Below are 17,500 nucleotides of genomic sequence, written 5' to 3' on the forward strand. Positions count from 1 at the left end.
CACATACATACAATAATAGCCTCATACACATAAATATATGGCATAATACATAATATATTATTATTAATCTACAAACAAATATAGTATATTATGTTACATAAGCTACATATATAAAAAATATATACATACATATATATGTTACAGCAACATATTATGCCTACTGTCATATAATATAAAAAATAAGAAATATATATAGATACATATATATATGGTATGAGAGGGAAATATATATATATTAACGTTTTATATAAGCAGGTTATATATAGGGGATAGTCACCCTACATGTTAGTATCACATAGAGAGATTTACATATAATATAGAGATATATATATGATCTGCATATGTAGAGAGGAGGGAGAGGGGTGAGAGAGAGAGATTATGGTGAGAGAGAGGGAGAGAGGGAGAGAGAGACAGAATCGTAAACACAAACATATTAAAATCACTTCTTAAAGGATGACTTTCTTTTTCAACCTGGACCCTACTGTGCTAATATGCATTGACTTTGGTCCAGTGTTGAGAGAGAACGCTGTAACCGGCAGTGAACCGGGCTGTAATGTAACCCTACAGGACTAATGTTCAGCATCAGTTAGAGTCACTAAAAGTTCTGTTGTTGCTGCTGACAGACTCAGATTATGTGTCTGACAACATTATGGGATGGATCTCTACAGAGATAGTTTTAGTCTTTTAGTTAAAGAGTAAGATCCTTTTAGTTTAACATGAAACAACCCCGAAATCACCATCACCAAACTCCACCAGACTCCATGTAAATAATCAGGACTTTTAGTGTGTATAGAGCCAGCATATTTCCACCAGACTCCATGTAAATAATCAGGACTTTTAGTGTGTATAGAGTCAGCATATCTCCACCAGACTCCATGTAAATAATCAGGACTTTTAGCGTGTATAGAGTCAGCATATCTCCACCAGACTCCATGTAAATAATCAGGACTTTTAGCGTGTATAGAGTCAGCATATCTCCACCAGACTCCATATAAATAATCAGGACTTTTAGCGTGTATAGAGTCAGCATATCTCCACCAGACTCCATGTAAATAATCAGGACTTTTAGCGTGTATAGAGTCAGCATATCTCCACCAGACTCCATGTAAATAATCAGGACTTTTAGCGTGTATAGAGCCAGCATATCTCCACCAGACTCCATGTAAATAATCAGGACTTTAGTGTGTATAGAGCCAGCATATCTCCACCAGACTCCATGTAAATAATCAGGACTTTTAGTGTGTATAGAGCCGCAATATCTCCACCAGACTCCATGTAAATAATCAGGACTTTTAGCGTGTATAGAGTCAGCATATCTCCACCAGACTCCATGTAAATAATCAGGACTTTTAGCGTGTATAGAGTCAGCATATCTCCACCAGACTCCATGTAAATAATCAGGACTTTTAGCGTGTATAGAGTCAGCATATCTCCACCAGACTCCATATAAATAATCAGGACTTTTAGCGTGTATAGAGTCAGCATATCTCCACCAGACTCCATGTAAATAATCAGGACTTTAGCGGTATAGAGTCAGCATATCTCCACCAGACTCCATATAAATAATCAGGACTTTTTAGCGTATAGAGTCAGCATATCTCCACCAGACTCCATGTAAATAATCAGTACTTTTAGCGTGTATAGAGCCAGCATATCTCCACCAGACTCCATGTAAATAATCAGGACTTTTAGCGTGTATAGAGCCAGCATATCTCCACCAGACTCCATGTAAATAATCAGGACTTTTAGCGTGTATAGAGTCAGCATATCTCCACCAGACTCCATGTAAATAATCAGGACTTTTAGTGTGTATAGAGCCAGTACATACTCCACCAGACTCCATGTAAATAATCAGGACTTTTAGCGTGTATAGAGCCAGCATATCTCCACCAGACTCCATATAAATAATCAGGACTTTTAGCGTGTATAGAGTCAGCATATCTCCACCAGACTCCATATAAATAATCAGGACTTTTAGCGTGTATAGAGTCAGCATATCTCCACCAGACTCCATGTAAATAATCAGGACTTTTAGTGTGTATAGAGCCAGCATATCTCCACCAGACTCCATGTAAATAATCAGGACTTTTAGTGTGTATAGAGTCAGCATATCTCCACATGTAAATGGGTGAATTAAGGGTTTATTTCAACCAAACCAGAGTGGTGATTGTTGGAACAGTGGAAAGATGAACCAAGACGGCTTTTGGTAGTTTTATTTAGTTTCTGTCCACTTTGAATGAAGTGTGTTTTACAATGATAAAAGTCTTGATTGGAGTCTGGTGGAGTTTGGTGATTGTGATTTAGGGTTAAACTAAAGCAGGCTAAGACATGAGAGTGTGTGGAGACATCAGCGGACCTTGAGGCTGTCGAGCAGCACGGTGGAGGACGACTCCTCCATCGGACACTCCTGATTGGTCCAGGAGCTGCCGGCCGGCCCCGTCTGATGCCAGCTGGAATCTGAAGCTGCCGAGGAAGCTGCAGATGGCAGGTAGTCCAGCCCGAAGCCGCTCACTGCTCCTACACAGAAACACAGCGAGCACACGTCAACATCTGGGAGCAGAGCTCACAAGCAACTCAACTCTTTCAACCTTTAATGTGTCAAACTCAAGATCATCTGGGCCAAACCCGGCCTACAAAAACATGCTACAAAAGCTGATACAACGTTGAAACAAGCGACAAACATGTCAAAGAAAACGTCAACAAAAGAGTGATAAAAGGGGTGTAAAACCTTGGCCAAAATCGTCAAAAGAAGACAAAGATGTTGAAAAAACTACAACAAAAAAGGGTTAATAGTGACAAAAACACTGAAAAAAGGGCTCAAAAACGTTCATCTGTGGATTGTTTTCTGGATGAACAGATTAGATGTGTGTGTGTGTGTGTGTGTGTGTGTGTGTGTGTGTGTGTGTGTGTGTGTGTGTGTGTGTGTGTGTGTATGTGTCTAGGTGTGTGTGTGTGTGTGTGTGTGTGTGTGTGTGTGTGTATGTCTTTGTTGTGTCTGTAATGTGTGTCTGTGTGTATGTCTGTGAATGTGTGTGGTGTGGTGCTGTGTGTATGTCTGTGAATGTGTGGCGTGTGTGTTATTAAGTGCATGTTGTCTATGCGTGTGTAGGTGTGTGTCCCTGTGTTTGTGCGTGTGTGTGTGCGTGTGTGTCTGTGAATGTGTGTGAGTGTGCATGTCTGTGAATGTGTGTGTGTCTGAGTGTGTGTGCATGTCTGTGAATGTGTGTGTGTCTGAGTGTGTGTGCATGTCTGTGAATGTGTGTGTGTGTCTGTGTGTGTGTGTGCATGTCTGTGTGTGTGTGCGTGTCTGTGTGTGTGCATGCATGTGTGTCTGTGCATGTCTATGTGCATGTGTGTCTGTGCATGTCTATGTGCGTGTGTGTCTGTGTGCATGTCTGTGTGCGTGTGTGTCTGGGTGCATGTCTATGTGCGTGTGTGTCTGTGTGCATGTCTGTGTGCGTGTGTGTCTGTGTCCCTGTGTTTGTGTGCGTGTCTGTCTGTCTGTCTGTCTGTCTGTGTGTGAGCGTGTATGTCTGTCTGCCTGTCTGCCTGCCTGTCTGCCTGTCTGCCTGTCTGTCTGCCTGCCTGTCTGCCTGCCTGCCTGTCTGTCTGTCTGCCTGCCTGTCTGCATAGATTCGATGTTTGGTGTATAAAGTGTGGGAACATCTTTGCAGCTGTAGTTCCAACCCTCTGGACTCTCACCGGTCTTGTCGGGCTTCCAGCGGTCCACCACCCGGCGGTCCCGGCTGTCCGGAGTGCCGATGGGCCCGAAGTTGGAGAAGGGCATGGCTCCGTGGTTGTGTGTTGGGGGGGAGGACGGCAGGCTGCTGGGGTTGGAGGAGTGAGGGGATTGGCTGGCTGGGGTGGAGTGATCTGCCAATCAGAAACACACACAGCGTTAGGCTACCTTTGCATCACTACGTTTTGGTTTTTAAGTGTTTTTATCTCCAGGAGAAAAGTAAAAGTTAAATTACAGATTTTAAAAACTACTTTAAAAAGCAAAAAATATTGTAACTTTTTTTTCTTAAAATATTTTAACTGTTTTTGGTGAAATATTTTGACTTTTTTTTTACTTGAAATATTTTGACTTTTTTTACTTACAATATTTTGACTTTTTTCCTTGAAATATTTTGACTTTTTTATTGAGATATTTTGACTTGTTTTACTTGAAATATTTTAACTTTTGTTACTTGAAATATTTTGACTTTTTTTTTTACTTGAAATATTTTGACTTTTTTTTTTACTTGAAATATTTTGACTTTTTTTACTTAAAATATTTTGACTTTTTTACTTGAAATATTTTGACTTTTGTTGAGATATTTTGACTTTTTTACTTGAAATATTTTGACTTTTTTCCTTGAAATATTTAGATTTTTTTACAACCTAAGTGATTCTAATTAGTTACTTTCCACCTCTGATAACTTACTCCGTAACGGATGTGATTTAAAATGTAGCAAAGCAACAAGACTTCCAACAGAACATACATTCAGTTAAAAAGTTAAATTACAGATTTAAAAAACTACTTTAAAAAGTAAAAGTACACCTAAAAAAAACCTGCTCAATTACAGTAACGTAGGTAATTGTAATTCATTGCTTGGTTCTGAATATGAACCCGTTTCCCCCCCCTGTACAGGTGAGACGTGCGTACTAGGGTTGGGCGGTAATACGGTATACCGCGGGATCTTAAAAATAGCAACGGTATCAGTTTCAATACAGTCATTAAAAAAATGCAATGCACTTATATAGGAGACAAGGATTAAATATTAAACATAATTTATGTAATTATGTGTGGTTGTCATCACGTGACCGTGTGGAGGAGAAAGTAGGTTTTTGTAAGTTGTTGTTGTGTTATTATTGTTCCAGTATTAGTGTTTGGTATTCAGTTTCTGAACGGTGCACAAGCCAACAGTTTGGTGACGCTGTCTGAGCCTTACGTCATCATTTTTAATTAGTCACGGTAATACCGTATACCGCGGTAAAATAGGGAGGAGGTTTGATGGTGTCACAATTTGGATACCGCCCAACCCTAGTGCGTACCTGAGCTGGCGGGGAGCGACGGTGACCATGGAGTCCCCTCGAACAGAGAGTAGAGCGACGGCTCCTGGTGCATCATGGGAGCGTCCAGCTTGTTGCTGGGCGGCAGGTTCTTCCCGTACGCCTGGCTGAAGATGCTGTTCTGGTTGTACTCCTGAACACACAGAGACAGTACAGCTTTGACCCATACACAATCATCATCAGACTAACTCTGAAATAGTTTTTGTAAACTGAACACACACACATACAATCACACACACACACACACACACACAATCACAATCACAATCACACACACACACACACACACACACACACACCGAATTTCCATGAACTCTTGTGATCTTGTGTTCACATTTACAAATGAAGAAAACATTTGGGTTGGCAAAATGATTGTTTGTTTACTAAATCTAGAATGTATGAATGAATGCTGTATTTCATTTACTTTACCTGAGAGCTTTTACCACTCAACAAATTAAAACTTAAAAAATCTGAATCCACAATCTGACACAGACATGCAGCTACTCATTGCCATCTGGTGGTTGAACGGCATCAGAACAGGCTCACTAAACTTTACAAAGGATCCCTACAGAGACAGAACTTTATGTTAAACAGTAAGATCGTGAAATCACCATCACCAAACTCCACCAGACTCCATGTAAATAATCAGGACTTTTAGCGTGTATAGAGTCAGCATATCTCCACCAGACTCTATGTAAATAATCAAGACTTTTAGCGTGTATAGAGCCAGCATATCTCCACCAGACTCCATGTAAATAATCAGGACGTTTTTAGCGTGTATAGAGCTAGCGTATCTCCACCAGACTCCATGTAAATAATCAGGACTTTTAGCGTGTATAGAGCCAGCATATCTCCACCAGACTCCATGTAAATAATCAGGACTTTTAGCGTGTATAGAGCCAGCATATCTCCACCAGACTCCATGTAAATAATCAGGACTTTTAGCCTGTATAGAGCCAGCATATCTCCACCAGACTCCATGTAAATAATCAGGACTTTGCGCGTGTATAGAGCCAGCATATCTCCACCAGACTCCATGTAAATAATCAGGACTTTTAGCCTGTATAGAGCCATCATATCTCCACCAGACTCCATGTAAATAATCAGGACTTTTAAGCGGTGTATAGAGCCAGCATATCTCCACCAGACTCCATGTAAATAATCAGGACTTTTAGCCTGTATAGAGCCAGCATATCTCCACCAGACTCCATGTAAATAATCAGGAATTTTTAGCCTGTATAGAGCCAGCATATCTCCACCAGACTCCATGTAAATAATCAGGACTTTTTAGCGTGTGCAGGAGTTTGGTGTATACACTGGAGTTTGGTGATGGTGATTTCGGGGCTGTTTCATGTTAAACGAAAAGGATCTTACTCTTTAACTAAAAGGTCTCTCTCTGTAGGGATCCTTTCCATAATGTTGTCAGACACTTAGAATATAAAAAAAGAGCAATTACAACAACCTAAGTTACTCTTTAAATTATCTATAATAATAATAATAATAATAATTTTACATTATTCAACTCTAACATGTTTCCGGTTCATTTTCAGTCTTTGGTGAATTAAAGAAGTGGGGAATCTCAGAAGGTGTTCATCTACATCTACAGGAAGAAAAGGTGACAAAAACATTTAAAAACCTATCCTGGGAAAACCCTGACCAACTTCCGGCAAATTTGAGATTAGCTCTGCAAGTCAGTCTGGCCAAGAGCCCATTCAAGCCCATTTCCAATTTTTCCAAATCAAAGCACCAATCACAACCGTTGGGGCGGGCTTTACACCAATCACAACCACGGAGGCGGGCTCTACACCAATCACAATCGTTGGGCGGGGCTTTACACCAATCACAACTGTTGGTGCAGGCTTTACACCAATCACAACCACGGAGGCGGGCTCTACACCAATCACAACCGTTGAGGTGGGCTTTACACCAATCAACAGCTGTGTAATACTACCTGACACTACTAACAGCTGTGTAATACTACCTGACACTACTAACAGCTGTGTAATACTACCTGACACTACTAACAGCTGTGTAATACTACCTGACACTACTAACAGCTGTGTAATACTACCTGACACTACTAACAGCTGTGTAATACTACCTGACACTACTAACAGCTGTGTAATACTACCTGACACTACTTACAGCTGTGTAATACTACCTGACACTACTAACAGCTGTGTAATACTACCTGACACTACTTACAGCTGTGTAATACTACCTGACACTACTTACAGCTGTGTAATACTACCTGACACTACTGACAGCTGTGTAATACTACCTGACACTACTGACAGCTGTGTAATTACCTGACACTACTGACAGCTGTGTAATACTACCTGACACTACTGACAGCTGTGTAATACTACCTGACACTACTGACAGCTGTGTAATACTACCTGACACTACTAACAGCTGTGTAATAAACCCGACACTACTAACAGCTGTGTAATACTACCTGACACTACTTACAGCTGTGTAATACTACCTGACACTACTAACAGCTGTGTAATACTACCTGACACTACTAACAGCTGTGTAATACTACCTGACACTACTAACAGCTGTGTAATACTACCTGACACTACTGACAGCTGTGTAATACTACCTGACACTACTGACAGCTGTGTAATACTACCTGACACTACTGACAGCTGTGTAATACTACCTGACACTACTGACCTGCATGGGGAAGCCAGACATGGGCAGCAGAGAAGATGATTGGCTGACGACCTCGGGACCGCTCTCCATCCTGGTCTGGTTCAGCTGCAGAGACGAAGAACAGACAGGACGATTAGACCAACAGACAGGACGATGAGACCAACAGACAGGACGATTAGACCAACAGACAGGACGATGAGACCAACAGACAGGACGATGAGACCAACAGACAGGACGATGAGACCAACAGACAGGACGATGAGACCAACAGACAGGACGATGAGACCAACAGACAGGACGATGAGACCAACAGACAGGACGATGAGACCAACAGACAGGACGATGAGACCAACAGACAGGACGATGAGACCAACAGACAGGACGATGAGACCAACAGACAACTCGCCTGGATTACTGTAATGCTTTCTATGTAGGTGTTAGCCAGGCCTCCCTCTCTAGATTACAAATGGTTCAAAATACAGCTAGCAATATATCGATATCGTGATATGAGACTAGATATCGTCTTAGATTTTGGATATCGTAAAATCATAATATATTAAGTGGTGTCTTTTCCTGGTTTTAAAGGCTGCATTAGAGTAAAGTGATGTCATTGTCTGAACTCAAGAGACTGTTCTAGCTGTTCTATTATTTGCCTTTACACACTTTGTCATTAAATCAACATTTCTGACGATTCTTTATCAAAAATCTCATTGTGTAAATAATATTTTGTAAAAGCACAAATTGTCAATCCTACAATATCGTCGCAATATCGACATCGAGGTATTTGGTCAAGAATATCGTGATATTTCATTGTCTCCATATTCGCCTAGTCCTAGCCCCGAGGCTGTGGTATGAACTGCTTCTGCATGTCAGATTGGCCCCCGGCCTTCACATTTTTTTAAATCACGATTTAAAACTCACTTTTATTCCTTGGCCTTTAAACCTGCTTGAGAGTTGTATTCTGCATTTTCACAAACAAGTAACAAACACTTGTTTTAAATGTTCGTTTTTGTTACTTGTGTGTTTATAATCTATCCGAAATCATGTCCATGTCCAGCACTTTGGTCAACCTGGTTGTTCTAAATGTGCTTTACAAATAAAGATGGAGTTGAGGCTTCTTTCCTCTGCTGCACTAGAATTGCTTGTTTTTCATCTTTTGTATGCACTTCATAGAATTGTGTGTGTCTGTCTCTGTGTGTGTCTCTGTGTGTGTGTGTCTGTGTGTGTCTGTGTGTGTGTGTCTGTGTGTGTCTCTGTGTGTGTGTGTCTGTGTGTGTGTGTGTGTGTGTCTCTGTGTGTGTCTCTGTGTGTGTGTGTGTGTGTGTGTCTCTGTGTGTGTGTCTCTGTGTGTGTGTCTCTGTGTGTGTGTCTCTGTGTGTCTGTGAGTCTGTGTGCATGTGTGTGTCTTTGTCTGCCTCCATATGTGTCTGTCTGTGTGCATGTGTGTGTGTCTGTGTCGGTGTGTGTGCGTCTGTGTCCATCTGTGTCTGTCTGTGTGCATGTGTGTGTGTCTGTGTGTGTGTGTGCGTCTGTGTCCATCTGTGTCTGTCTGTGTGCGCGCATGTCTCTGTGCGTGTGTCTGTGTGCATGTGTGTGTGTCTGTGTGCATGTCTATGTGTGCATGTGTGTCCATCTGTGTGCGACTGTGTGCGTGTATATAAATAAAGTAACCTAAACTAAACTAAACTAGCGGTGCTCAGTGAAGGGATGGCAGAGTGTGTCTTTAGGTCTGGATGGGACTGGATGTGGATGTGTTGGGGATGGAAGAAGACAGGGCTACATACAAATATGTTTGGTCCGGGAGCAGTGCTAAGAGGGCCGGCCAAGGCCTGGAAGAAATCAGGAGGCTTAGAAAAGACCAGCTCCTCCTCTTCCTCAAAATCTGCTAGAGTTTTTAACAGGTCAGGAGGGAGAAGAGGCGAGCTCTTGGTGTCCTGGTGAGAGAGGAAGCAGGAAGAGGAGGAAGGAAAGGGGTAAAAAGAAGGAAGAGAAGGAAAGAAAGGAAAGCCTGTAAGACTGAGGTGGAAAGCTTGAAGCTATAGAAAATAGTTGAACATGACAGCAGAGAGTCGGACAGAGAAAGTCATCTGAACAAGGCTGAGAAATCTGTGAGCATCGTTACAAAAAATAAACTTTACTCAGACTCCAGTCTGAAGGTTCGCTAATTAACTTTGGTGTATAAATCGGTGTTCTTTAACCCCCCCAATGTAGCACAAGTAAGACTTTATATTTCACAGTTGCTGTTTTCTGTCAGATCGTTTATAGATCTGGAGGTTTCCGCCACACTTGAAGGCAGCTTCATTTCCCGGAGAAAGAGAAAAAGAAAAGAGAAGAAGGGACTGAGGAGAAAAGTCAGCTGTTCCTCAAACTCCGGGGCATTTCAGAGCTTGGGATTGTGGTTTTAAAACTTTCTTGTGGCAGCGATGGAGCCAGTGATGTTTAGTGATAGACCGATTTTATCGGCCGGCTTTTACGTGTATCGGCATCAGCCGATAACGCAGCTGCTGCGTTCGCCGATAGTTTTTTTTCCCCGCCATTATTTACAGACAGGCGTCCACAGGCAGCTCTGTGTTGCTGGAGACGCTGCACCCATCCATATGATGCCCTTTTCGAAACATAATCTGGGTGATATATGAATGTAAGATGATTGCAATAGTGACACTGATCTGTGTTTTTGGTTATTATTGTTAAAGAAATGGCAGAGCAGAATCCCAAAACAGATCCAGTGTGGCAGAGTTTTACATTTTTATGATGTAAATTGAGGGAGCAAAAGCAGTATCAGCTCCAAATATCGGCAGCCGTTATCGGTCATTGGCTAAGGCTGGTGAAAAAAAAAAAATCGGTATTGGCACTAAAACATCCATATCGGTCGATCCCTAGTGATGTTTCCTGTACGGGACTCTTACGGTGCCTCAAAACAAACCCACAAGTCTGATCTCCGGTTACATGAATGGCCACCGCAGCGGGACACAGGGTGGAGTTTCTACCCCCCTTCAAAATGAATTGAAAGACTTGCGTTTCTTTTCTGGGCTAAATTACTGCATCGGATCAGTACAAAGAATAGCCTACTCGCCGATACTGTTTCCAGCATTTTAGGCGGTATCAGAGGCTTACAACTGCAGTTTTTTTTTTTAACCAAATGTGTGTGGATGTGGTGTAAAATTCAACCTGACAAACAATCAGAAAAGAGACAACCAGGAGAAGATAAAACTAAGAAGGAAAAGAGAAGCACAGAGACAGAAATCAGCAAGACAGAAGCTCCTCCTTCACCGTCTCCTGAGAGCTGCCAACCTTAAAGTATTCAGACTTATATATATATATATATATATATATCGTCTTTTTTTCTGTCAAAATGTTTAACTTTTCAAATTCAACCTGACTCAAATGATCACAAAATAGACAACCAAGAAAAAGAAGAAACTAGGTAGGGCTGCTCCCTCTTAGTGGATCAGTGGAGTAATCGGTGGTTTTGGTCTTAGTCAACTTAGATCTCTTTAGTCCATTAGTCATGTCTGATGCTGTTTTCATGCTGAATGACTTATTTCCAAGAAACGTACGAGCACATCTCTGGTAAACACAAGAATTAAAGTGGTGCTTTTAGCAGGACTCTTTGCGGAGAAACTCAGATTTACAGATCTGTCGATTAAATCAACTAATCAGTTAGTCATTACAATTGAATGAGTGTTAGTCGACTCAGGGTTCATACGCATTTTAACCAGTACTTTTCCAGCAAATTTCCATGACTATGTGTTCCTGAAAATATCAGTCGACATTCTCCAATAAGAATACTAATGTGTGTTAGAGTTTCCCCTCGGAGGTTTAACTATAAATGAATGATAATGTCTGTGGTTCATAGATGGATTCATCGTATCGCTCCCCGAATACAACGCTGAGGTTAAGACAAAGTGAAAATACATTTATTAATCAAATATTATTATGTTGTGGTAAAAACAATTCCATGACTTTTCCAAAACTTTCTGGGTCTTTTTATGTTTCCAAAACCTTTCCAGGCCTGGAATTTGCATTTTTCAAATTCAATAACTTTTCCAGGTTTTTTCAAAACGTATATGAACCCTGTCGACTTCAAATCGAGTACAGCCCTAAAACTAGATGAGAAAAGAGAAGCACAAAAGTATTCCAATTTGTTTTCTCTGATTGTTGGAGATTACCCACCTCAAACGGGGGTCCGCGGGGCCCCGCTGGGCCGTCCTGCTCCGGGCAGATGCCGCCCGGCGGCGGCCTCTTCATCCTGTCGGCCATCACCGCCAGGCCTTCGCCCATCCGGTACGACGGCTCCCAGTAGAAGTCCTGCATCTTGACGTTGGGGTACTTGATCTTCTTGTCCATGTTGGACTGCAGCTGATGCTCGTACAGTTTGAGAGGATCCTGTGCTGCCATGTAGAACTGCTGCTGCTGCTGCTGAGGCTGAGGCTGCTTCATGGACATCTGCATCTGAGGAGGAATCTTCTGCAGAGCGGCCTGAGCCTGGTTCCACATCTGGGCCGGCTGGTCCTGGACCTGCATGTACTGCTGAGACACCCACGCACACAGACAGACAGACAGACAGACAGACAGACACACACACACACACACACACACACACACACACACACACACACACACACACAGACACAGACAGAAACACACACACACACACGCGCACACACACACAGACATACAGACAGAAATACACACACACACACACAGACAGACATACAGACAGAAACACACACACACACACACAGACAGACAGACAGACAGATACACACACACACACAGACAGACATACAGACAGAAACACACACACACACACACACAGACAGACAGACAGACAGATACACACACGCACACAGACAGACACAGACATACAGACAGAAACACACACACACACAAACATACAGTTACCATCAGACATTTCCAGAGAGTTTTACAGTCTTCAAATGCTCAACTAAAAACAGAACTAAAAGGACGAATCTCCCCATGTTCCGGTAAAAAAAGAAATCTAAATTGTTTGGTCCGATATTCAAGGTTGGGTTAATTTTAGCCTCACAGATTTCTGTGCCGAGCCCTTCCAATGTCCCTGCCTGTCATGTTCTGCAGGCACTGGAAGTGGGCGGGTAGGTGGAGCTGAAAGGTCTGTACCTGGCCATCTGGGCGTGGCTTCCAGAAGGAATAAAGGACTGCTGCAGCTCACGTCCCTTAAATTGCATCCCTGACTCCTCCACTTGCCTCCTTTCCTCTCGTCTTAGTCCCTCCCACTGAGGAGGAACGGGAGCGATGCAAGGAATTTACAGGAGGAGAGAGGAACCGAGGAGATGTGTTTTAAAAGGGATGAGACGTCCTTTCCTCTGAAGCGCCACATGAATATGTCAGCAGTATGGGCGGAGTTTGCAGCCCTTTCAGTTTTTTTTACACAATGTATGTTTGAACTTTATCTTACAGCCGTTACGGCTGTTCTACTTTATATTTTCATTGCATTTCTTTTATTGTTTTTGTAAAAATGGCACTAAGAGCAACGCACAAAAATTCCAATGCACCTGTACAGCCCTGTACCCGTGCAAATGGCAATAAATATCTACTCCATTATCAAACCGTGACTTTAATGAACCATCCCCAGAGACACATACCTGCTGCAGGCCCGGGTGGTGTGGCGGACTCTTCCCCATCCCGACCTGCTGCCCCGGTTTGGTCGGAGACTGCTGCTGCTGGCTCATGGCCTGCACCTGCAGCTGCACCGACTGCTGTAAGCTCTGGGACTGCTGGCCCTGGGAGGGGCCCTGGTTCATGGGCCCGGGGCCCGGCCCCTGGCCCGGCCCGGGACCAGAGGGCCGCTGCTGACTGTAGGGAATGTGCGACGGCTTGCCGGCCTGCGTGCCGGCCTGCGTGTGGACGCCCGGCTGGAGGAAAGGCCCGGGCACGGACACTCCGGTGGAGAAGGTGAAGCCCGGGTTGACCTGAAGCCCCGGGAACGCCACCGGGGGAGGGATGACGTAGGCTGAGGGAGGGAAACCTGCAGAGGAACAACACAGGAGTCAGACACAGCATAGTCTATATCCACAACGTCTCATTTTACAGTTCAGGTGCTGCTGAGGGACTATAATAATACATTTTATTTAAAAGGTGCCTTTTCTCGGCACTCAAGGGCACCGTACAGGGATACATAAGACATTTAAAACAGCAAATAATAAAGAATACAACAATAACAACAACAGAAAGAGGCAGAGCAATTGACATCAAGTGGAATAGGCAGTTTTAAACAGATGTGTTTTGAGTTGCAATTTTAAATGGGGAAATGAATCAATGTTGAGTTGAGCAAAGCAGCTGAATGCTCTGCTCCCCATGGTAGTGAGACAGGCAGAGGGGACAGACAGGTGTATGGAGGAAGAGGATCTGAGTAGAGATGGTCCGATACCATTTTCTGCTTCCCGATACCAATTCCGATACCTGAACTTGCGTATCGGCCGATACCGAGTACTGATCCGATACCAGTGTCATATATTTTATTACGTTTTAACAACTGTATACTACTATGCCTGTATGGATGTGATATGATTTCTATCTCTGTTGTAGCTCTGGCTCAGGTTAAACTCTTTGTGAAATATGAACAAACACAAACAATGAACGCCCCAGAACTTTCTTTTATTCTCCAGTGTGACAGTCAGTTATAACGGAAAAAGAACATAAATAAACTACTTTAAAACGTAGATTTTCTTCAGGGCTTTATTACGTGGTATCGGATCGGTGCATAAACTCCAGTACTTCCCGATACCAATACCAGCGTTTTAGGTAGTATTGGAGCCGATACCGATACTGGTATCAGTATGGGACCATCTCTAGATCTGAGGGAGCGGAGGGAGGGCCTTGAATGTAAACAGGAGGACTTTGAATTGGATACGGAACTGGACCGGGAGCCAGTGGAGCTGTTGGAGGACTTTCCATCGAGCTGATGCGGGCAGCTGAATTCTGGACCAGTTGAAGTTTATGGAGGGATTTGTGAGGGAGGCCGAAGAGGAGAGAGTTACAGTAACCCAGACGGGAAGTGACGAGACTGTGGACAAGCGGCAGTGTGGGGGGGTAAGGGAGGGGCAGAGGCGATTGGTTAACTATAACCTGTGTTAAGCTATAAATTAAGTTGTATGTTATTTGGAGATTGTTTTATTTGTTTATTTTGTAATGTGTAATGTATGTAGATCTTTTAATATATACCTATAGAAGAAGTTATGTCTCACGCTGTCTTGGTTTACCCTCTTATGAACATAATGCACAAAAAGTTAATAGAGGGAATTTTTTTTTTCCACAGCTCTGGTTGCCGATTACTTCCTGTAGATGTGCTAATGGATTAAGTGAGTAATGAGTGAAGCTCTAATGTTGTACCAGGTCTGCTGGGCAGCGGTGGGAAGGCTCCGGGGTGATGGATGGGGATGAACTGGGAGGAGCCGGTGGTTTGAGTCTGGGTGACAGGAGTCTTCTTCGCCTCGGGTACCGGAGTCTTCCTCAGCTCAGTCTGCGCCTTCACCTAAACCAGAGAAAACATCGTCACCGGCTGCCTCAACAAGGTAACTTCACTTTATTTCCCCATGTTTTGTGTCTAAGTCACCGACGGGAACATTAATCTTTGAAACTGGTCCAGTATTAAAGGGAACATGCCGACTTATCGGGACTTTGTCTTATTCAGCGTATCCCCCAGAGTTAGATAAGTCCATACATACCCTCCTCATCTCCATGCAACTCTGTCTGACGCACCTACCGCTAGCCTAGCTTAGCACAGATCCTGGAGGTAACCAGCTCCATCTAGCCTAGCTTAGCACAGATCCTGGAGGTAACCAGCTCCATCTAGCCTAGTTAAGCACAGATCCTGGAGGTAACCAGCTCCATCTAGCCTAGCTTAGCACAGATCCTGGAGGTAACCAGCTCCATCTAGCCTAGCTTAGCACAGATCCTGGAGGTAACCAGCTCCATCTAGCGTAGCTTAGCACAGATCCTGGAGGTAACCAGCTCCATCTAGTCTACTGCTCCCAATAAGTGAGAAAATAACACCAACATGTTCCTATTTACATGTTGTGAATTGTAGAGTCACAGCGTGTACAAATAACAAGGTCACATGACACACAGCCATCTTCTAACCGTATACACACTGGGAACTATATTCTCAGAAGGCGAAGCACGGCTACTTCTGCTACTTGGGCGGAGTGATTTGCTCGCAGCACCTGAGGCGAGGAGCAGAGAGTTCGCCTGGAGTTGGAGTAATATCAGTAAAATGTCAGTAACATGTTTGCTAGGGGTGGGAATCCCCAGAGGCCTCACGATACGATATCATCACGATACAATATTAATGCGATTTTAAACATATTGCAATATTCTGCGATAGATTACCTTTTTTCCAACTTAAAATGTTTCCCAATTTCAAATGATGTCCCCAAAAGGAAACTTTGTCAACATCTGTTTCATCTAAAAAGATACATGTCTCTGTCTGTTCATCTCACTTCAATTTTATTGGTGCAAAATGAGATTGTCAGCAGACAGACTGACCAACACATGTATCATAAAAGATCCATACTTGGCGTCTGTGTATCGATACAGTATTGCCACAAAAAATATCGCGATACTACGCTGTATCGATTTCCCCCCCCTAATGTTTGCACATCTACCTGTTTCACAGCGTCAGGAGTTTTCTCGTGACCGGCTTTTTTCAGCTCGCTCTTCCTCTTGGCGTCCCTCTTCAGCTCTCCTTTCCCAGCAGCCCCGTTGCCCTTGGTGAAGTCGCGGCGCTCCTTGCCGCTGTCCTTCAGGTGATGGTTCCGCGTGGGCTCGCGGCTCTGCTCCCTGGGTTTGATGTTCTCCTTGAAGGTGACGACGGGCCGGTCGCTGCCGTCGGGCCACGCGCTCTGAGTCTTCCCCGCCGACAGCACCGACTTCAGGCCCGAGTTGCCGCCGTTGTCGTTGGGCGTCTGCTCGGCGTTGGACGACTCCTGCAGCACCGGCGGCTCCTTCTCCTGCGGCTCCTCGATGGCCTGCTCTGGAATGTCGGTGACGAAGACGAGGAGGCCGTCTTCACTCGGTCTGCACTGGATCAGCCTGCAGAACGGAGATAAGAGACAGAGATCTTCGTTTTAGTCAGCTATAGTCAGATAGTCAGCGCTGCATGGGAGAAGCAGTGGAAGGACAGTGTCCGACTGTCCCGGGACAGTCATGGGAGTCACAGGACAATGTCTGGGAGTCACAGGACAGTGTCTGACTGTCCCTGGACAGTGTCTGACTGTCCCAGGACAGTCATGGGACTCATAGGACAGTGTCTGGGAGTCACAAGACAGTGTCTTACTGTCCCGGGACAGTCATGGGACTCACAGGACAGTGTCTGGGAGTCACAAGACAGTGTACAGGACAGTGTCTGGGAGTCACAGGACAGTGTCTGACAGTCCCGGGACAGTCATGGGACTCACAGGACAGTGTCTGGGAGTCACAAGACAGTGTACAGGACAGTGTCTGGGAGTCACAGGACAGTGTCTGACAGTCCCGGGACAGTCATGGGACTCACAGGACAGTGTCTGGGAGTCACAGGACAGTGTCTGACTGTCCCAGGACAGTCATGGGATTCACAGGACAGTGTCTGGGAGTCACAAGACAGTGTCTGACTGTCCCTGGACAGTGTCTGACTGTCCCAGGACAGTCATGGGACTCACAGGACAGTGTCTGGGAGTCACAGGACAGTGTACAGGACAGTGTCTGGGAGTCACAGGACAGTGTCTGACTGTCCCAGGACAGTCATGGGATTCACAGGACAGTG

At 44.1% G+C, this 17,500-nt stretch overlaps 1 protein-coding gene across 3 annotated transcripts in view; it reads right to left on the reverse strand.

Moving 5' to 3' along the window:
• Positions 1-17,500, reverse strand: part of smg7 (SMG7 nonsense mediated mRNA decay factor) — a gene marked incomplete at its 3' end in the record, with an annotated part of 36,928 nt that overhangs the window by 862 nt on the left and 18,566 nt on the right. The window contains 9 exon segments of one of the 3 annotated variants that reach the window (XM_039816622.1): positions 2,357-2,517; positions 3,703-3,873; positions 5,038-5,188; positions 7,738-7,821; positions 9,501-9,650; positions 11,890-12,243; positions 13,344-13,726; positions 15,091-15,232; positions 16,365-16,791. In XM_039816622.1, the coding sequence (XP_039672556.1) occupies positions 2,357-2,517; positions 3,703-3,873; positions 5,038-5,188; positions 7,738-7,821; positions 9,501-9,650; positions 11,890-12,243; positions 13,344-13,726; positions 15,091-15,232; positions 16,365-16,791 (2,023 nt within the window). 3 annotated transcript variants of the gene reach the window in all.

The sequence above is a fragment of the Perca fluviatilis genome, chromosome 11, assembly GCF_010015445.1.
Source record: "Perca fluviatilis chromosome 11, GENO_Pfluv_1.0, whole genome shotgun sequence".
NCBI lineage: Eukaryota > Metazoa > Chordata > Actinopteri > Perciformes > Percidae > Perca > Perca fluviatilis.